The sequence below is a fragment of the Rana temporaria genome, chromosome 9, assembly GCF_905171775.1.
Source record: "Rana temporaria chromosome 9, aRanTem1.1, whole genome shotgun sequence".
Taxonomy (NCBI): Eukaryota; Metazoa; Chordata; class Amphibia; order Anura; family Ranidae; genus Rana; species Rana temporaria.
Genome location: NC_053497.1, coordinates 104,879,127 through 104,901,234, shown reverse-complemented (window position 1 = coordinate 104,901,234; position 22,108 = coordinate 104,879,127). Strand labels below are relative to the sequence as shown.

General features: G+C 50.3%; 1 protein-coding gene across 2 annotated transcripts in view; it reads right to left on the bottom strand.

The window, feature by feature from the left end:
- C5 (complement C5) overlaps positions 1 to 22,108 on the bottom strand; it is a 138,527-nt gene that overhangs the window by 85,762 nt on the left and 30,657 nt on the right. For both annotated transcript variants that reach the window (XM_040324047.1, XM_040324048.1), the window contains exons 10-12: positions 2,931 to 3,046; positions 965 to 1,156; positions 680 to 883 (exon numbers count right to left, since the gene is read on the bottom strand). In XM_040324047.1, coding sequence (XP_040179981.1) covers positions 680 to 883; positions 965 to 1,156; positions 2,931 to 3,046 — 512 coding nt within the window. The remainder of the gene's footprint in view (positions 1 to 679; positions 884 to 964; positions 1,157 to 2,930; positions 3,047 to 22,108) is intronic.

Here is a 22,108-nt window from a genome sequence, read left to right as displayed (position 1 = left end):
CGGTTCGGTTTTGAAGCATGTTTTAAAATTTTGGACCGAAGGAAAACAGACTGATGGGCTATACACACGGTCGGTTTGGACCGATGAAACTGAACCTCGGTCCATTCTCATCGGTTTTGTCCGACCGTGTGTACGGTGTAGCAATATGTTGCCAAATGTTGTACCGTCATTAAATGTAACCATATTGCTACACTTGGAGGCACCTCTCTTCTCTTTTATACTCAGTGGTGACATGACGCTACTCTTATATCAAGACATCGGTTGTATATCAAGTTAAAATGTATTTTAAAAATGTTGCTTGTCTTGCAAAACGCTCTCAAACCAAGTTAATCTCAAACCAAGGTTTTACTGTACTTGGCTGCTGCAGATTGAGCTGTGTGCAAGTGAACAACAGGTTTTGGGCAAAGTGATATGTCCATAAAAAGGTTTTATTTAAAATCATCAAGCATTAAACCACCCTGTACTGTGCAAACCTGCGCTTGCAGTGCTAGGGTCCTTGGTTTAGTTGCCCTTACTATTATCTGTTTGTGTCAGTTTTCTCCACAATATGTATTGGTAGGTCTTTGTGATGGGGAGGGTGAGCGTGTATGTACTACATAAATACGTGAAGCAAGTGTGCTCCTTCGAGTCTCCAAATTAACTGGGTTTTTACAAGTCTTTTAAATCCATAAAGACATACCAAGTAACTGTAGTGTGTTAGCTTGTGTAGATAAGGACTTTTTGGAAATATGTTGACATTTAGAAAACCGCCGACTTGGAGGACTTTACTTTCTCTTGCCCAGTCAATGTACAAGTAGCTCTTAGTCAGTGATTTGTAGGACGTGGCTTTAAACTCAGCCAGTGCTTGGTTTTCCTCTTGAAGATTTGGATCATCTGTTTTGATCTGGAGAAAAAGAAAAAAAAGACATTTTATAGCAGCCTTTGAAGGCAGTTCCCCTATTATTTATGATCTAGTAGGACTCACCCTAAAATCCAGGGCTGTGACATCTGCTGGGATGTTGATGACAAACATAGATGTCCCTTTGATGTCAGTCTTTTGTGTTATTGCTTCACCGTTATCAACAGGAGTAGATTCACCATTTTCTTTGGCGAATTCACCAGTTAGAACAAGGGGAATCCTTGATGCAGGGTTTTCCAAAGTGTCTTTTACCTGAACCTGATGAGAAAGAAGTGTGTGAACAGTACCACAAACAGTACCACAAGAAAACACAGAATTTATGTACTGTACTGCACCAGTGTCCTGCCCCAAACTGTTCAGACTACTTAATACATCCCTGTTGGTCTGCACAATACCATGCCAAATGTTTGTACCATTCTATTTCATCTCTCTACACCACAGGTGTCAAACACAAGGCCCGCGGGCCGAATCTGGCCCTCCAGGACATTTCATGTGGCCCTCGCCCTCCTCTGGACCTCCTCCAGAACCCCTACGGGTTCTGGAGGAGGTTCAGAGGAGGGCGAGGGCCACATGAAATGTCCTGGAGGGCCAGATTCGGCCTGCGGGCCTTGTGTTTGACACCTGTGGTGTAGAGAGATGAAATAGAATGGTAAGGGCCGCATAAGGAAAGGGGGGTGCACTTTGATGTAAGGGAGAGTGGGGGACTCAACTTCTGATGGTGGGGTGGCTTTTGACATCTAATGTAAGTGGAGGGGATGCTCTGGACATCTAATCTTACAGATACAATCGGCCCTTTTGAGGGCAATCATAATGCTGATACGGCCCACAATGAAAAGGAGTTTGACACCTCTGCTCTACACCATGCTGACCAGATGTATACACCAATGGTTCTCTGCTTTCCAAAGCCCAATAACAGAACAAAGTTGTCTGACTACCAGGTATGGGCTCGCCTCAGCTACATTAATAATAACCTGTGTAAGAGAACTGCACAAAATAGGAAAGCTCCTCCTTGAATTTATAAATAGGGAAGAGAAATCCTCACTTCCTGTTCTTCTGTCTGTAACTCCACACAGTAATGCAAGGCTTTCTCCCTGGTGTGGAGTGTCGTGCTCACCCCCTCCCTTGGACTACAGGAGAGTCAGGACGCCCACTAACACACAGCTCCTTTCTCTATCCGCAACATAGAGAGCGTCCTGACTCTCCCGTAGTCCAAGGGAGGGGGCGAGCATGACACTCCACACCAGGGAGAAAGCCTTGCATTACTGTGTGGAGTTACAGACAGAAGAACAGGAAGTGAGGATTTCTCAGAAGAAATAAGGACATTTAAAAGCAAAATCGAAGGATGAGGTAAGTGAAGGAGGACTGCACTAAGGTAAAGGAAGCTATTTAGGAAAAAAAAAATACCTTTACAACCCCTGTAATCACTGGTGTACAATATATGTATGAAGTGGTATCAAAAAGTTTTCTAGACTAGTTTTGTAACATGCCAACAGATGGCAGCACAAGAGCAAATGTGAAAAATGAGATGCTCCACGACAACAATGCACCTTGTCATCAAGCTGTCCTCACACGTGAGTTTCTCGCCAGAAACAACATGCTCTCACTTCACACACCGTTGCGTAGTTCCAGCGCTAAAAGAAGTTAGCTGATGCGCTTTGAAAAAAAAGACTTCCAGGACACATTTCAGAAGTGGCAGGAACGCTTGGAGTGCTGTATTGCAAGGGGACTATTTTGAAGGTGATACTGAGCTAGTCTCAAAACTTTTTGATACTCCCTCGTATATGCATTATTGGACAGAAGTGGAGCGGCACTGTTTTTCACATATAAATAAATATACATATATATATATATATATATATATATATATATATATATATATATATATATATATATATATATATATATATATATATATATATATATATATATATATATATATATATATATACTGTATATACATTGCTCTGAAATGAATCATATACATTTATGAAAATGTTTATTTTTAATCAGTAACAGTTTCTGTAGCACTCACCTTTATATGATAGGGCAGTGTTGGTTTCACAAACAGTGGTGTTGCTATAAGTGTCAGCCTGTAGGGCGTTAAAACATATTTGACATTGGCGTTCTCGCTCTCTTCGGACTGGGCACCTGGTAGAGACATTAATAATTAGGATACTATATGCTTAGCTAGGTTTACAGCATGAAATTGTTCTAAAGCTTTAACTGTCATAAGCATTGATAAATGTCTAGTCTGTAGTCATTTACATTACTAGACCAGTAATTAGTAAATATATATGTATATATTTTTTATTTTTTTTAACCTGGTGATCCTGCCAATAACATGCTTCCTGTCCTAGGGTGACAATGCTTACTTACTCTATCTATCTATAAGCAGCAATGTCACCCAAGCACAAAAAATCTGTTAAGACTACAGAACACCTCCCCTTTTCTTATTTCCATATCATAGGAAGGAAGTGTTATGTAATTTATAGAGATAAAGGAGCAGCACTAATAACAATGTTAAGACCCCTGTCACACTGCAGCGCAACTAAAGCGCCTGTCATTTTTGTGGTGCTTTAGCAGCGCTTTTCGGGCGCGAGCGGGGCAGATTTTTTAAGGTCATGTGATAACGTTACTTAAAAAAAAGGAAGAAAGTCCAGTTTTTCAGCGCTTTGGAAGCGCTGCCTATTAATTTCAATGGGCAGAGGAGTTTTGGGAGCGACGCTATATATAGCACCAACAAGCTGCCCCTAAGATGCTGCTTGCAAGACTTTTCCTAATGTCCTGCAAGCGGACCTCCCGAGTGTAAAAGCACATGTTGCAAAGAATGGGAGGGAGTTTTCAGGCACTTTTTAGAGGCTATTTCTAGCGCTAAGACGCCTGAAAACTGAAAGGGAAAGGGGTCTAACTGAAGTTACATGTTCACTGGATTTCAGGATCAACTAGGATTTTTTTGCACTTATCAAACCGATATACCAACTGCTTTTAACAACATATTCAACACACCAAACAAAACCAAATAAGAGAAGCTCATTGTTAGGGTTGAAATGCACTTTAAAGTGTATTTCGACTCTTGCATTTAAATTTGTGAAAACCATACTTTTCTGTTTGTTATGTGTTCCATTTACACAGCATACCTAAAAATAAAAACCAAAAAGTGCAGCCCTTAATAATCTAGATTAACATCAATATCCATACACAGCACAAAAGTCCCAAAATCCAGAAATAGTGAGTGACTCCAAAACAATCTTCAGTAAAAGAGTGCCAATCTTCCACTGTAAAAAGCCACACCTCAGTACTTCATCACCAGGTGCAGGGCCGGTGCTACCACTAGGCAAACTAGGCAGCCGCCTAGGGCGCACTGCTGCCTAGGGCCCCTGGCAACTTGTTGTTACTACTCTCTTCTTTCTGCAGTAAGCAACCAAGTCTCAGCATCAGCAGGCACACATAGGGCCTGATTTACCAAGCCTTTACTCCATGACTCATGGAGTAAAAGCAGGAGTAGCAGCCGTTTGGCCATTTACTAAAGAAATACGCTGCTAGTGCAGTGTATTTCCCTAGTTACTAATGTGCTCCGTGCGCCCAGGAGAGGGTGCATTGTGCACCAGTACAGACCTGGCGCACGGCACATTAAACTGTAAATTGCGGGGGTTTGGGCGGGAGTTTATTAGGGGGGGAGGTGGGGGGATGCAGGGGAAGTGAAGTGACATGTGTTTTAAAGTGTTTGGCGGGCCGAATTGAAAGGGAAAGTGTTTTTTGAAAACAGATCCCCGTACGCTTGCACAGTGCGCCTGAACCTCGGGAGGTTCATTTGCATACTGGGCATGCGCAGAGAGAAAAGTCAGGGATTCCCGTGCGCCTTGTCAGTACGCCGTGAAAATCTTGGTAAATACCAAGCGGCGTACCCGTGATTGCGCTGCGTGACGCGGCGCACGGGAATCTCCGAGCTGTTTTCAGCCCTGAAGGGGAACTCGGCGCCAAATTTCAAACTTGAAATCGGCGCGGGTCCCCCTTCAGGGCTACATTAGGCTCTTAGGCTTGGTCCGGAACGTGAGGGGTTAAACCCGCGCCGATTCAGCGCGGGGGTCCCCCCCAGATCCAAACCAAGCCCTCATCCCAAGCATGCAGTCTGGCCCGGACAGGAATGGGGGAGGGGACGAGCGAGCGGCCCCCCCCTCCTGAGCCGTACCAGACCGCATGCCCTCAACATGGGGGAGTGTGTGCTGTGGGGGAGGGGGGCACTGCCCCCCCACCCCACAGCACTCTTGCCCCCATGTCGATAGGGACAAGAGCCTCTTCCCGACAACCCTTGCCATTGGTTGTCGGGGTATGCGGGCGGGGCTAATCGGAATCTGCGAGCTCCCTTTAATAAGGGGGCCCCCAGATGCCGGCCCCCCACCCTATGTGAATGAGTATGGGGTACATCGTACCTCTACCCATTCACATGGGGGAAATGTAAAGTAAAATAAAACACCACACAGAATAAAATATTTTATTAATCTGCTCCGGAGCCCCCCCTTTCTTCTTTAGCTCTCTTAGAAGGGGGGGTTTCTTCTCTCCCGATCTTCCGCCGGGACCCTGGGCTTCGGTGATTTCTGCCGGGGGAGGGCGCCATCCCTCGGTCCTCTCCGGAGCCTTCCGCCGGATGCCCCCACCCCATTTAAGCTCTTTTTCATTAGGGAGGGGCATCCGGACTTCTGGGTCTTCTGCCGGGGGATGGCGCCTATCCCCCGGTCTTTCCGGTGCCTTCCGCCAGGGTTCCGGTCTTCCTGGTCTTCTGCCGGGGGTGCACCAACTCCCCGGTCTTTTCTCTTCTGTCTTCTCTGCTCCCTCTTCTGCCTGGCTCCCCCGCGGAGCCAGGGCTTTCTTCCGTCTTCTTTCTTCTCTCTTCCTTCTTCTGCCTGTCTCCTCCGGGAGCCCAGGGCTTGTCTCCGCTGTCTTCTTGCTTCTCTTCCATTGGATGTTAACACGACGAGGTCCGGCGCTGGAATGCCGTCTGAGCAGTGGGCATGGACTTATATAGGGCAATGCCACCATGTGACCTCAACCCATGTGACATCACATTCCCATCATGCCCAGGGAATGTGATGTCACATGGGTTGAGGTCACATGGTGGCATTACCCTATATAAGTCCATGCCCGCCGCTGACACGGCATGTCAGCGCGGAACCTCGTCGTGTCAACATCGAATGGAAGAGAAGGAAGAAGACAGCGGAGACAAGCCCTGGGCTCCCGGAGGAGACAGGCAGAAGAAGGAAGAGAGAAGAAAGAAGACGGAAGAAAGCCCTGGCTCCGCGGGGGAGCCAGGCAGAAGAGGGAGCAGAGAAGACAGAAGAGAAAAGACCGGGGAGTTGGCGCACCCCCGGCAGAAGACCAGGAAGACCGGAACCCTGGCGGAAGGCACCGGAAAGACCGGGGGATAGGCGCCATCCCCCGGCAGAAGTCGCCGAAGTCCGGATGCCCCTCCCTAATGAAAAAGAGCTTAAATGGGGTGGGGGCATCCGGCGGAAGGCTCCGGAGAGGACCGAGGGATGGCGCCCTCCCCCGGCAGAAATCACCGAAGCCCAGGGTCCCGGCGGAAGATCGGGAGAGAAGAAACCCCCCCTTCTAAGAGAGCTAAAGAAGAAAGGGGGGGCTCCGGAGCAGATTAATAAAATATTTTATTCTGTGTGGTGTGTTTTTTTTACTTTACATTTCCCCCATGTGAATGGGTAGAGGTACGATGTACCCCATACTCATTCACATAGGGTGGGGGGCCGGAATCTGGGGACCCCTTTATTAAAGGGGCCTCTCAGATTCTGATAAGCCCTCCACCCGCATACCCCGACAACCAACGGCCAGGGTTGTCGGGAAGAGGCTCTTGTCCCTATCGACATGGGGGCAAGAGTGCTTTGGGGTGGGGGGGCAGTGCCCCCCTCCCCCACAGCACACACTCCCCCATGTTGAGGGCATGTGGTCTGGTATGGCTCAGGAGGGAGGGGGGCGCTCGCTCGTCCCCACCCCCATTCCTGTCTGACCAGACTGCGTGCCTGGGATAAGTGCTTGGTTTGGATCTTGGGGGGGACCCCACGCTATTTTTTTTTGCACGGGTTTAACCCCTTATGTTCCAGACCAAGCCTAAGAGCCTGGTATGCACCTGGAGGGAACCCACCTTATTTTTTTTGGGGGGGGTCTGGAGATTTTTATTTTTTTAAACTACGACCATAAAAAAGTTAATATACAAAATAAACTAAATAACACAAAACAAACCACACACACAAACCATCATACCACCCTCCAAGAAAATAACTGCAAAAAAAAAAAAAAAAAAAAAAAAAAAAAACACAACAACATTAGAACGGGTATTTACAACAGGCTCACTGGTACAAGAAAAAGTCTTTACAGTCCATCAGAAAAAGCTTGTCCAGATCATTGCCAACAAAAAAAAGAACAAAACCAACTTAAAACGGCTCACTGGTACAGTAGGGAAATATTAAAGTCCATAAAAACCACTACTGTCCAGATCATCGCCAACCCACAACACACCCCACCACCAGAACAACAAATACCTACAACCCACGTATGAGCGAGAACATGATAATCAGACATGTCTGTAGCCTTATTTCAAAAATAAACTATAAACAAAATCTAAGGGGGGTGAGAAAGGAAAGTTGCCCCTACCCATGGAGAGGGGCAGGGTCATGGCCTAAGGGGGCTGGAAGAGGAACCCCCTCCATAAATGGGCACACCTCTCAGGCCCGACCCTGCTCCTTTCCAGATCCCGCACCTTCACCAACTCCCGAAAGATATCGCCCACCACCTCATGCACAGACAGGATTTTGTCCCTAGTGGACACCAAACACCGAGCGTGCCAAGTGTAGTAAAGCACAACTACGCTGACTAAATAAAGTGACGATAACTCAAAACCCCTGCGGACCCCGAAGTCACCATACACCCGCTCAGCATAGGTCAGGGCCGGAAGGCGGGGGTAGCCAATGGCACCCCCTACCCCCGTAAGAACCTCCATGTTGAAGGGACATTGGACCAGAAAATGGTCCATGGTCTCCAATGTCCCTCCACATTCCCGTCGGGGACAGCCCCTGTCCCCTAGGTTCAGATATATGAGATTTGCACGGACGTACAGTCGTCCATGGAACGACCTCCATGCAAGATCCCAAAACTTGTTTGGAATTCTGGAAGAATTCAAGAGGGCTAACCCCTCCGTGAGGACCCTCTCAGGACAGTCCCTTAAAGACAGGGGCTTCAAAATGTCCGAGGCCATGACCCTCAGGTACAGCTCACGCCGACCCAGAGAGCCCACCTCAAGGGCAGTTATCCGCCACTGCCTCAGTGCCTTCAATGCCAGGGGGACGTAGGATGGGAGATACCCATGCGATCTCCTCAGATCGCCGGGCCTCCCCCCCTCCCCCCACCTCCTCAGGAACAGCAAGAGCCAGTCCTTGCATGAACATTCCCACCAGGAAGGTGCGTCCACAAAGATGGACTGCAAGTTGTACTTTACAAAAATGATGATGAAGAACACCACCGGGTTGACCATGTCCAACCCTCCTTGCCTTCGCTGGCGGTATGTGACCTCCCTCTTGATCAGGTTCAGTCTGTTTCCCCACAACAGCAGGAAGAACAGACCAGAGACCCGAGCATAGAGAGATGCTGGCAAAAGACACACGTAGCTCACAAAGAGAAACTCAGGCAGTAAGTACGTCTTGACCAAGCATACCCTTTCCCTCAGGGAAAGTTTCCAACCTCTCCAGGCCTTCACCTTCCGAGTGGCACTCACCAGCCTGCGCTCCCAATTTAGCTTGGGATAATCACCCGGGCCGAAATGAATGCCAAGTACTCGAATCTCTGGTACGGGCGTGGGGAACACGTCCGGAAGGGGGAACTGCTCCCCCTCCTTCCCCATCCAGAAAACTTCACTCTTGTCCCAATTGACCAGCGAACCTGACGCCTCAGAGTAGCACCCGATCTGGGATTCCACATAATGGGCCTCCTCACGACCAGATACCACCACCGAGACGTCATCCGCGTAGGCCACAACCTTCACTGCCGAAACCGGACCCCCGACAGGTCCCACCGGAACCCCCACAAGACGCTCGCAGTCTAGCCTCCTTACGAAGGGGTCAACCGCAAAGACGTACAGGAGGGGGCTCAACGGGCAGCCCTGCCGGACGCCAGAGTCCACAGAAAAGGCCCGACCCACCCAACCGTTGACAAGAGGGAAGCTCTCAGCTCCCCTATACAATACCTGTAGCCAATCAACAAATTGATCAGGCAGACCGTATCTCCTCAGAAGCAGCCAAAGGTACTCATGGTTCACCCGATCAAACGCCTTAGCCTGATCCAGTGCAAGCAGATACCGCTCGCTGCCATCAGCCCTGCACCTTTCCACAGCCTCCCGGACGTTCAGGACGGCACCAAAAGTGCCCCGGCCAGGAATTGTGCAGTGCTGAGAGGGAGACAGCATCCTGCCCGCCAAAGCAGACAGACGTGTAAACAAGATCTTTGCCAGTATCTTCCTATCTGTGGTAAGAAGGGCGATCGGACGCCAATTCTCCACCACAGACGGGTCTTTCCCCTTTGACAGAAGGATCAGAGCTGACCTTCTCATTGAGGGAGGCAGCAGGCCATAGGCCAAACATTCACGGTACACGTCCCTCAAATGAGGAGCCAAGAGGCTCTTAAAGGTTTTGTAAAACTCTGCCGTGAGCCCATCGGGCCCAGGCGACTTTTTAGATGCTAAAGAGCTGATAGCCTGCTCGACTTCAGCCACCGAGATCTCTTCTGTCAGAGAGTCAGGAAGGTCAGACCTCACTTCCAGTGGGGTCTCATCAAGGAATTCCCTGACTTTCTCCATGTCTAGAGGCCGCTTCTTCAGGAGGTCCGAAAAGTGGTCTCTGACGACACCCAGGATCCCTGATCTGGACCGGACCAGAGATCCAGAGGCATCCTTCAGGCCGTGTACGACCTTCGAACTCGCCGCCTCACCACAGCTCCTGTAGGGATCAGGAGAGATAAACTTCCCATAATCCCTCTCAAAAACCAGGGAGGCGAGACGGTCGTACTGACACTCCTTCATCTGTGCCTTCAGACCGGATATCTGTTCCCGAGAGCCCCCAGAGGACACCAGGCGGTCAAGCTGCCTGCGTAGTCTCTGGTAGGCCTGGTACTTGGAAGCTGCCCTGTACCCAGAGATTTCCCGGAAAAAGTCACCAGACCTCTTTTTAACTACTTCCCACCATTCAAGGCGGGAGCAGTTGCCCTCAAGGAGCGAGGTCTGGTCCAGGAAGAAAACCTCATAGGCTTCCCTAACCTCAGGATCCTCCAGTAGCGACCCATTCAGGCGCCACATACCCCTCCCTTTCTGAGGAGTGTCGGCGACATTCAGGGCCACAGATACCATACAGTGATCGGAGAACTCCACCGACTGCAGCTCTGGAGCCGAGCAAGCAGAGTCCCCCTTTAAAAAAAACCTATCTAATCTACTCTTAGAACTACCTCGGGAAAATGTGAAACCAGTGAGGTTGGGGAGGTGACGAACGTGCACATCCACCAACCCGGCCTCCCTCACTACGCTATTCAAAAAAGTACTATCATATCCCAGAGGGTTGGCGGCACCTGCCCGGTCTTTGGGCCTAGTGATCATATTGAAGTCACCACCAAAGATCACCTGCTGGGATGTAAAAAGATAAGGCTTAACCGCCGTAAGGAGGCTCTTCCTCTCCCTCTTGGTTTGAGGCCCATAAAAATTAATGAGCCGGAGGAATTGCCCCCTCACGACAGCGTCCACCACCAGACATCTACCAATCTCCACTTCAATCACTCGCCGGCAAGCCACCGAACCAGTCTTAAAAAGGACCGCAACACCACTGCAGGGCTCGGCCGCAAGAGACCAGAGGGAGGGCCCACATCTCCACTCCCTCTTTGCTAGATGCATCTCTGCCACAGATGCCAGCCAGGTCTCCTGCAAAAACAAAATGTCAGCTTCAACACGGCTGAGAAAATCAAAGGCCATAAAACGAGCTCGTGCAGAACGAATACTTGCGACATTAATGGTCGCAAGCCGTATTGGAGAGGGTACCGCCATCAAAATGATTGAAAGGGTCACGTTCTCCTTCATACTACAAACACCAAAACATATTTACATATTTACACTCCCTCCTCCTCCTCTGAGTCCGAGGAGGAGGAGAGGACACCAAACGGGTTCCCCAGGGACACCCCACTTCGTGCCCCTGGGGGAACCCCACCCTTCACAGGGGACCTCCCGCCCCCAGATTTCACAGCCTTCCCCTTCTTCCTGCGTCTCACCTGCTCCCACTCCTGCCATCTCTCTGAGGTGACTACGCCACCCCCCTCCTCGGACCCGCTGCTCGAGATTTCCCTCTTAGATGAGGCTCGAGCAGCTTCCGTCTCCATGGCCACAAGGCCAGAGGAGACTTTGGGTCCAGAAGGGGGGGGGATGGGAGAGGCAGGAGGGGGGCCAGAGACAGGGGGGGGGACAGAAAGGGGATCGGCAGAAGAAGGGGGAGGGGGGGGACGGGACTTGGGAGGGGGGGGACGAGGGGGGGGGGGGACGGGGATGGGAAGATGAGGGGGGGCTGCATGGGGAGGCAGATAGAACAGGTGGAGGGGGGGGGATCGGCCCTGCAACTAAAGGAGGGGAAAGCCGGGGCCCCGGACCCTCAGGCCCGGGACCCCCAGGCCTCCCCGACTCCTCCCCACCGGCTTCACCTTCCGGAGGATCGGGAGCCTCCTGGCCAACTGAGCCCGTATCTCCCGGGGGGGGAGCCCCTCGCCCACGCCTGCTCCGCCTTCTTTGAGGCTGTGGGCCTGTTGGTCCCTCCGGAGGGGCATTAGGGGCCCCAGGATCCCCACCCCCCCGGCCATCACTCGCCGGGGGGGCTTCGGCCGCTCCCGGCCCGGGAGGTCCCCCCCCTGAGAAAGAACCCCGATATGCTTTGGGGCACCGACTGAATGGGTGCCCCATCTCACCACACAAATTGCAGCATATCTTCCCACATGACTCGGACTGGTGGCCAAACTCGTGGCACCGGCCACATCTGACCACCGTGCAGTCCGAGCTCATGTGGGTCGGGCTGCCGCACTTGAAGCAACGACGGGGCTGTCCCGGGTAGAAGGCCAGGATCCGGTCTCTGCCCAGGAAGGCGCTGCCAGGGAGGTGGGCAACACTGTTGCCCTCCCTCTTAAGCCGGATCCTGGCCAACCAAGCCCCGGTCCAGACCCCGCGCTCATCGAGGTTCTTTCTCAGGGGGGTTTGCAACTGCCCGTACCTCCCAAGCCAGGTGGCAATGTCCTCCGGAGGGAGCGACTCATTCCTCACCAGGATGGTGATGTTCTTTACCTCCTCCTGCCTGGAGATGGGAATGAGCCTGTACTTCTTCCAAGGGTCAACGCCCCTCACCAGCCCAAAGCTGGTGATGAAGCGTTCCATACACACGGGAGTGACAAAACTGATGTCAAACTCCCGTGTGTTGGTGGGGTGGATGACAGCAAAAAGGTCACCCACCCCAAAACCCAAGGAGAGTACCAGGTCCACCACCTCCCCTCGGGCGGGGCAGGGGTCCGGACCCTCGTACCGAAGCTGGACAACATTCCTACGCCTCCTCTCTGGACCACCTGTACCCCTCGTCCACGCCGACCCCTGCGTCCTCTCCTGGTCAGCAGGGGGGGCGCGGAAATTCTGGGCGCCAAACCGGCTGTACAGGTGGTCCAGAGGGGCACGAGAGCCCGCCACCTGGGCGAAAGAGCGACCCCCCTTTAGGGCAGATAATAAGTTGGCCTCCGGAGACCCCCGAAAGATGTTCTCCGGAAGCGGGGCACCCCCCACAGCACCCCCAGAAGTGGGGGGGAACGGGGGGGCCCCCATCCCTGCCGGTGGTGTTGCACCCACCCCCACTGAACTACCCTGACCCCCCTGACCCACCACCCTTGGCCTGACTACAGGCCCCTCCCCCCCTGGGGCCACAGCAGAGGGGGGTACCTCCCCCACCAAACTCCCCCAACCAGACCCCTCTGCGACCTCACCAGCCCCTTGGGACTCAACCCGTATTGGGGGGATGCCCCCCTGGGACCCCTCCAACTGCCGGATAAAGTCATAAGCTGCACAGTCCACCGGGAGGGGTCCCACCTGACATTCCCCCCACCCCGCCTGTCCTGCAGGGAGCCCCTCGGGGCTTGTGGTAATGTCCATGGGGACCTGGGGGGGTGGCAGCTTACCGTCCATGTTACCGTCCATATTACCGTCCATGCTGTCCATTACTTGCCGGGGGTGCCTGGAGGTGCCTGCTGCAGCATCCGGGACTAGGCACCCCCGCACCCCCGGCCTCTCATCCCCCAGGTCCTCCAAGCCGGTGACACCAGCCGCAGATTCGCAGGGGGGCAGTTCTGATCGTGGGGGGTCACTTCCGGTCGCGGGGGGTGTACTTCCGGTCGCGGGGGGTGCACTTCCGGTCGCGGGGGGTGCACTTCCAGTCGCGGGGGGTGCACTTCCGGTCGCGGGGGGTGCACTTCCGGTTCGCGGGCGGTCACTTCCGGGTCCCGAGCACTGGATGGGAGCTGGCCACATCCCCCTTCCCTGAAAAGGGGTTGGTTCCCACTGGGGAATGTGGCCTCAGCTGCTCCTCCCCCAGCAGCCGACGCCATCTTGGTCACACTACACACCAGCTGTTTGCCTGAAGCTGACTTTGTTATTATACCTCCACCATGTACCTGCCTCTCTCCCGGTGACATAGCAGCTGCAGGAGCAGTCCCTGACACTTTCACTGCCAGATCATCCCGCTCTACTGCACGCTGAGGGGTCATGGAGGCCGGCACATGGTGGGCCCCAGCTGTGGCAGCGTGACCATCCTGAGGGAGCCTGGGCATGCTGACCCGAAGACACCGGGGGGGTACCTCCGGCGGCGCCTGGGCCCTGCGGCCTCCTGGATCACTGGGCTCCCCTGTCATAGCCAACCCCCCAGCCCCTTTTTTCACGGACCGAGGGATCGGCTCTCGGGAGCCCTCCCCAGGTTTTATGGCCTTACTGGGCCCTGCACCACCAGAGCTTCCACCCCCCCCACTACACCCAGGCTCTCCTGACTTCCCCGGCTGCCTGGAGGGTTGGGACCCCGACCGCCCGCTGCTCCTCCTTGCCGTCTGACTTCCTGATTGGTTGGCCTGCTGGAGGGTCTTCCGGAGCTCCTCAAGAAAGCACACCTCTCCAGCCCCACGTTCGAAAAAACCTCCCAGGTAACCCCAGATTTCATTAACCTCAAGCTTGAGGGTATTGATGGCCCCCCTATACTCCGACCTCTTACTACTAGAGCACCTGTCCCTCTTGTCCCTCAGGCCTGCGAGAGCTGTCATTTTTTCCACGCAGGCCTGGGCTATCCTAACCAGCAGGGACTTGATCTTATCACACCTCTTCCTGGCTTTGGCCTCAGTCTCACCTGGTTGTGTGGTAGTCCAGTCTAAGAGACCCTGCTGGGTGCCCAGGAAGAGGCGGTCATCCCTGCTGATCTTCGTCTGGCTGGAGGAGGGCAGGTGCTGCTGGTTACTCCGGAGGCCGGAGGCAGGTCCTTCTCCTGGGCTGAGGGAGGCCATCCCTCCCCTCTTCTGGGGCCAGGGGCTGGGGCTGGGGCTGGAGGCTGGTCCTGGTGGCTGGATCCTCTGGAACACAGGAGCTCTGGAAGACAGGTCTTCTCTCTACTCCAGCAGGAAGTGGAATGACCAAACTGGGAGGAGCTGGAAGCTTTTGGGTCTGGAGTTCCCCTTCATGAACAGCGATCTGTCATTTACACATGTCAGTCCCCCCCCCCCCCTACAGTTAGAACACACCCAGGGAACATATTTAACCCCTCCCTTGCACCTAGTGTTAACCCCTTCCCTGCCAGTGGCATTTTTTGAGTAAGCAATGCATTTTTTACAGCACTGATCGCTAGAAAAATGCCAATGGTTCCAAAAAAGTGTTCGATGTGTCCGCCATAATGTCGCAGTACCGATAAAAATCGCTGATCGCCCCAATAACTAGTTAAAACAACCAAAAAAAAAAAATTTGTAGACGCTATAACTTTTGCAAAAACCAAACACTAAACGCTATTTGCGATTTTTTGGAACCAAAAAGATGTAGAATACGTATCGGCCTAAACTGAGGGGTTTTTTAGTTTTTTCAATATATATTTTTGGGGATATTTATTATAGCAAAAAGTAAAACTAATTTTTACATATGTGGGCGGGACTTACGCAAGTCCCGCCCACATATATAAACATCGTTCAAACCACACATGTGAGGTATTGATGCGTGCGTTAGAGCGAGAGCAATACTTTTACCACTAGACCTTCTTTGTAACTATAAACTGGTAACCTGGAAAAAAAAGAAAAAGGTCGCCTATGGGGATATTCACGGAATTCATTTTGGCCCCATTGCAGGAGTGTTTCCAATAGTAAAGCGTGACATGTAAGGTATCTATTTACTCGGTGTAACATCATCTTTCACATTATCCCCAAAAATTGGGCTCACTTTTGTGTTTTGTTAATTTTTAACCACTTGAGCCCGGACCATATTTCTGGTCAATGACCGGGCAAGTTTTTGTGATTCGGCACGGCGTCGCTTTAACTGACAATTGCGCAGTCGTGCGACGTGGCTCCCAAACAAAATTGGCAACCTTTTTTTTCACACAAATAGATTATTAAATGTGCGTGTTTACTTCTGTCTTTAACACCTCCCCTTCAGGCTGGAAAGCATCAGATCAGGGGAAACCAAAAAAAAAAAGCTCTCATTCCATTGCAGCTTGGTTCCTACATGTGTGATGAACTGAGCATGCTCAAACACTTAGAAAAAAAATATCCTTTCTTTTTAAAAGGTGAAAAACACTCATTGGATGCTCATAGAGCGTGGTTTGGATTAATTGCAGGTGTGCCCAATTACAAGCTCACCCAAACTAGAGACTGCAATTTGGTCATGTGATTTCAATTGCTTCATTACTAGCACTGTTATAAAAAGCTTGGATCGATCAGTCCTCAGCTGCCCTCAGAAGGGGCAGGCTGGCAGAAATGCTGTTGCTAAACACAAATGTGGTTTGTTGCATGGGTTTTGTTTTATTTTGCCAATGGTTTTGGTTTATTTTTAAATGATGTTCACTTTGATGTATTTGTCTATGTGGCCTTATTTTATGAAAAATGTGTAAAGCTATGGTTATTTAGAATTTTGAAATGTATTTTTGTTTGTTTGTCTTTTTTTGCTTTCCTTGTTTTGTTGACCAATAAAAATTACTTTAAAATTGTTAAGTTTGTCTTTTGTTACTTTTTCATGCTACATATGTTGACAGCTGCAGCTGAACTAGGTTTGGGCCTAACAAATTATGTGTGATTTTTGTCTAAGCTTCTTTCCTGGTGTGTAATCATGAAATGTTTGCCATGTTTATTCTCCCTGACTTTAAAGACAAAAACTGGTAAGTATTTTATTTATTCTGCAGTGGTCCTCAGCCCTCAAGTACCCCCGACAGGACATGTTTTGGGGATTTCTCTTATCAAGAATTGCTGTCCAGACTGTATTTTAAAGCACATGTGCAAGATGAAGGAAAACCTGCAAACATGGCCTGTGGGGGGGGTTTGCTATTGGTGGACAGGCTTGACGTGCTGATTTACAGCACTGTGCTTAAATCTAGCGCAAGGCAATCCTATTCAAATTGTGGGTGTTTGAGGGAAGCCAAGTGAGTGTTAGAACCCCTGCTTTGTGTTTTTTTATTTTTGTGTTGAGCTTTGTGTCCCTTTTCTTAAAATTGGCTTCACTTCCTGTCACACAGCTGAACAGGAAGTGAGGTTAAAACCCTACCAGTGTCATTTCTTGGGGACACAGGTCAATCTAACTAGTGTCCCCATTAAGCAAATTGCACTCCAGCACTGCTGTGTACACCCCAAATCATGGGTCTTCAAACTACGGCCCTCCAGTTGTTCAGGAACTACAATTCCCATCATGCCTAGTCATGTCTGTGAATGTCAGTGCATTACAAGGCCTCATGGGATGTGTAGTTCTAAAACAGCTGGAGGGCCGTAGTTTGAGGATCCCTGCCCCAAATGATTATTTAGTTTGGGGTTTAGTAAAGGCAAAGCCACTCTGCAGTACAAGCATAGTTGCTGAAAATCAGAGAGGAAGCACTGATGGTTTTAACATCCAATCCTGTAGAAGCAAAGTTGTTTTGTTTTCTTTCTTCCTTGCTTTGCACTTGTAGTGCAAAGTGGATTTGCCTTTAGTCAATGGACCCCAAAGTCCAAGATCCCTAATAATTTGGGGTGTACACAGCAAAATGCTAGAGTGCAATTTACATAATGGGAAACTATTTAGCTTGATCTCTGTGTCCCCAAGAAAAGATATTAGTAAGGTTTTACCCTCACTTCCTGTTTGGCTATGTGACAGGAAGTGAATGAATTAGAAAGGGTGAAGACACCTCACAAATGTTGTCACTATCAGGGGTGCAGACATCCCCAAAAAATGAGCAGATAATACTTATTTGCAAATTAATAATTTTTTAGTTAACATTGGGTGGGGTGCTCTAACGCACACATTCCTACATATTAGCAACGCTCTATCCTGGCCTATTGGCATGGTTATATTTTTTGGGGCTCTCAATAAAACTCTATGAAATTTGTGCTTAAACTAGAACCAGGGGTGGACTGACAACTCATGTGGCCCCTGGGCAATAGAAGATTATGGGGCCCCTCTGGCTTACAGATGACCACCACGCCAGGAGGTAGTGCAGAGGCGGGCAGCTAAAATCTTGGGATATTCACATTAAAAGCATGTCATTTTCAGACATATCAGGGACAGATCTAAAAAAAACACAGATTTTTACATACTGTCCCTGGTTTTACTGAGCCTGGCAACCCGGATGGGGCCCCCTAGTGGCATGGGGCCCTTGGGCAGTGCCCGAGTGACTCAATGGTCAGTCCGCCCCTGACAAGAACTATAATCAACAAGTTTTATTTTCTTTAATTTTGGATAGTGAGGAAGGGTTATAGGCCCTGTCAGTTTATTTTGTATTATCTGTGTCCAATTGGGGAGATTTGCCTTCACTTCCTGCCCCATAGCCAAACAGGGAGTGAGAGAAAAACTATGCAAATTAACCACTTCCCGCCCAGCCTATGGCCGATTTACGTCCGGGAAGTGGTTACACAATCCTGACAGGACGTCCTGCAGGATTTCATGCCGCACGCGCCTGTGGGGGCACGCAGTGCGGCGATCGGTGATGCGGGGTGTCAGTCTGATCTCAGTAAAGAGTCTCTCACGGAGACGGAGACTCTTTACCACGTGATCAGCCGTGTCCAATCACGGCTGATCACGATGTAAACAGGAAGAGCCATCGATGGCTCTTCCTCACTCGCGTCTGACAGACGCGAGTATAGGAGAGCCGATCGGCGGCTCTCCTGACAGGGGGCGTTCGCGCTGATTGTTTATCAGCGCAGCCCCCCCTCGGATCACCACACTGGACCACCAGGGATGCCCACCCTGGACCACCAGGGTGTGCAAAAACAAAAAAAATATAGAACAAAAAAACAAAAAGCAATAAAAAATAAGAAAAAAGATGCCAATCAGTGCCCACAAATGGGCACTGACTGGGAAAATCAGTGCCACCCCACAGTGTCCATCAGTGCCACCCCACAGTGCCCATCCATGCACAGTGCCCACCTATCAGTGCCCACCTGTGCCACCCATAAGTATCCATCAGTGCCACCCATAAGTGCCGCCCATCTGTGCCGCCCATGAGTGCCCATCAGTGCCGCCTATGAGTGCCCATCAGTGCCGCATAGCAGCGCCGCCAATCAATGCCACCTCATCTGTGCCGTCAGTACTACCTCATCGATGTCCATCAGTGCCATCTCATCGGTGCCCATCAGTGCCGCCATATCAGTGCCCGTAATTGAAAGAGAAAAACTTATTTACAAAAAAATTAACCTAAAAAAATAAAAACTTTTTTTGTTTCAAAATTTGCAGTCTTTTTTTAGTTGTTGCGCAAAAAAAAAACGCAGAGGTGATCAAATAACAACAAAAGAAAGCTCTATTTGTGGGGGAAAAAGGACGCCAATTTTGTTTGGGTACAGTGTTGTATGACCGCGCAATTGCCATTCAAAGTGCGACAGTGTTGAAAACTGAAAATTGGCTTGGCGGGAAGGTGCGTAAGTGCCTGGTATGGAAGTGGTTAAGGGAATCCAGTGCCCCCCCAGAACTAGTGTGTGGGTCCCCTGAAAATTACTGGGCGGGGTTATACAAAAACAGGGTGTGACCTTGACAGGAAGGGGTGGGTCATTTTTCTATTAGGAGGTGCAGATATGTAGTCAGGCCTAGGGCAGAACCAAACCTAAATATACTACTGCATATTAGGGCTTATTTAGACCGGAACCGATTTACAGCGTGTTTTTATATTGTGGGAGGAAACCCACGCAGGCACAGGGAGAACATGCAAACTCCATGCAGATGCTGTCACGGGCGGGATTCGAACCAACGACTCTTTTGCTGCTAGGTCAAAGTGCTATACACTACACCACTGTGCTGAACGAACATGATTGCAGCTGAAAGCATGAGACCTTTTTTTTTTTTTTCAATACCATGCTTTCCAGCCTTATTGACCCCGCCTCTCTCCATAAAGAGGACCTGTCACACACTAGTCCTATTACAAGGGATGTTTACATTCCTTGTAATAGGAAGAAAACTGATCATTTTTTTTTTATTTTTTTATTTCAGTGTAAAACATTATAAAACTAAATAAAAATAAATAAGAAAACCCCAAAAAAATTTTTAAAGCGCCCCGTCCCGACGAGCTCGCGCACAGAAGCAAACGCATACGCGAGTAGCGCCCGCATATGAAAACGGTATTCAAACCACACAAGTGAGGTATCGCCGCGATCGTTAGAGTGAGAGCAATAATTCTAGCCCTAGACCTACTCTGCAACTCAAAAAATGCAACCTGTAGAATTTTTTAAACGTCGCCTATCGAGATTTTTAAAGGGTAAAAGTTTGATGCCATGCCACGAGCGGGCGCAATTTTTAAGCGTGACATGTTGGGTATCATTTTACTCGGCGTAACATTATCTTTCACAATATATAAAAAAATTGGGCAAAATGTATTGTTGTCTTATTTTTTAATTCAAAAAAGTGATTTTTATCCAAAAAAAGTGCGCTTGTAAGACCGCTGCGCAAATACGGTGTGACAAAAAGTATTGCAATGACTGCCATTTTATTCCCTAGGATGTCTGCTAAAAAAAAATATATAATGTTTGGGGGTTCTGATTAATTTTCTAGCCAAAAAATTGTGATTTTCACATGAAGGAGAGAAGTGCCAGAATTAACCCGGTGGGCAAGTGGTTAAAGTACTCATGGCTATAAAGAATAGAGTCATTGCTCATTAAAAAAAAAAAAAAAAAAAGGGGGTCCCTCCAATTTAAATTACCAGGCCCTTCAGGTCTGGAATGGATATTAAGGGGAACCCCGCCGTAAAAACCCCCCCAAAAAATGGCGTGGGGTCCCCCCAAATATCCATACCAGACCCTTCAGGTCTGGTGTGGATTTTAAGGGGAACTCCACCCCAAATTGAAAAAAAAAATGGCGTGGAGTCCCCCTAAAAATCCACACCAGACCCTTATCCGAGCACGTTGACCTGGCCGGCCGCAGAAAAGAGGGGGGGACAGAGTGCGGCCCCCCCTCTCTCCTGAACCGCACCAGGCCACATGCCCTCAACATGGGGAGGATGTCCCCATGTTGATGGGGACAAGGGTCTCATCCCCACAACCCTTGCCCGGTGGTTGTGGGGGTATGCGGGCAGGGGGCTTATCAGAATCTGGAAGACCCCTTTAACAAAGGGGACCCCCAGATCCTGGCCCCCCCCCTATGTGAAATGGTAATGGGGTACATTGTACCTCTACCATTTCACCCCAAAAAAAATGTCAAAGTGTTAAAAATGACAGTAGCCGGTTTTTGACAAATCTTTTAATAAAATCTTCTTTTCTTCTTTCCTTCGGGTTTCTTCCGCTGCTTCTTTCTTCTCGTTCACATCTTGCCCGACGTGTTCTTCTATCTTCTCCGTCCGTCCTTCAGCCTTCTGGTCCCGCATCTTGCCCGTTGTCTTGTCCTGTCTCCTCCTCGTCCGCATCTTGGGTCTTCTGCGGTGTTCTTCTAGTCCCCGGACCCAGCGTTTGAATTTGATTTGGCCGCCGTTTTCCCGCTCCTGGGACCCGCCCCCCTCTGACGCCACAAGTAAACTCCTTAGAAGGTCATGTGCGTCAGAGGGGGGCGGGGTCACATGAGTGTGACACGGCGGGAACTTCTCCGGGCGGCGCGATTGAAATTGAATTCCCCCGCTGTGTGACGCTCTGCGACCCCGCCCCCCTCTGACGCACATGACCTTCTAAGGAGTTTACTTGTGGCGTCAGAGGGGGGCGGGGTCACATGAGTGTGACACGGCGGGAACTTCTTCTCCGGGCGGCGCGATTGAAATTGAATTCCCCCGCTGTGTGACGCTCTGCGACCCCGCCCCCCTCTGACGCACATGACCTTCTAAGGAGTTTACTTGTGGCGTCAGAGGGGGGCGGGTCCCAGGAGCGGGAAAACGGCGGCCAAATCAAATTCAAACGCTGGGTCCGGGGACTAGAAGAACACCGCAGAAGACCCAAGATGCGGACGAGGAGGAGACAGGACAAGACAACGGGCAAGATGCGGGACCAGAAGGCTGAAGGACGGACGGAGAAGATAGAAGAACACGTCGGGCAAGATGTGGACGAGAAGAAAGAAGCAGCGGAAGAAACCCGAAGGAAAGAAGAAAAGAAGATTTTATTAAAAGATTTGTCAAAAACCGGCTACTGTCATTTTTAACACTTTGACATTTTTTTTTGGGTGAAATGGTAGAGGTACAATGTACCCCATTACCATTTCACACAGGGGGGGGGTCAGGATCTGGGGGTCCCCTTTGTTAAAGGGGTCTTCCAGATTCTGATAAACCTCCCGCCCGCATACCCCCACAACCACCGGGCAAGGGTTGTGGGGATGAGACCCTTGTCCCCATCAACATGGGGACATCCTCCCCATGTTGAGGGCATGTGGCCTGGTGCGGTTCAGGAGAGAGGGGGGGCCGCACTCTGTCCCCCCCTCTTTTCTGCGGCCGGCCAGGTCAACGTGCTCGGATAAGGGTCTGGTGTGGATTTTTAGGGGGACTCCACGCCATTTTT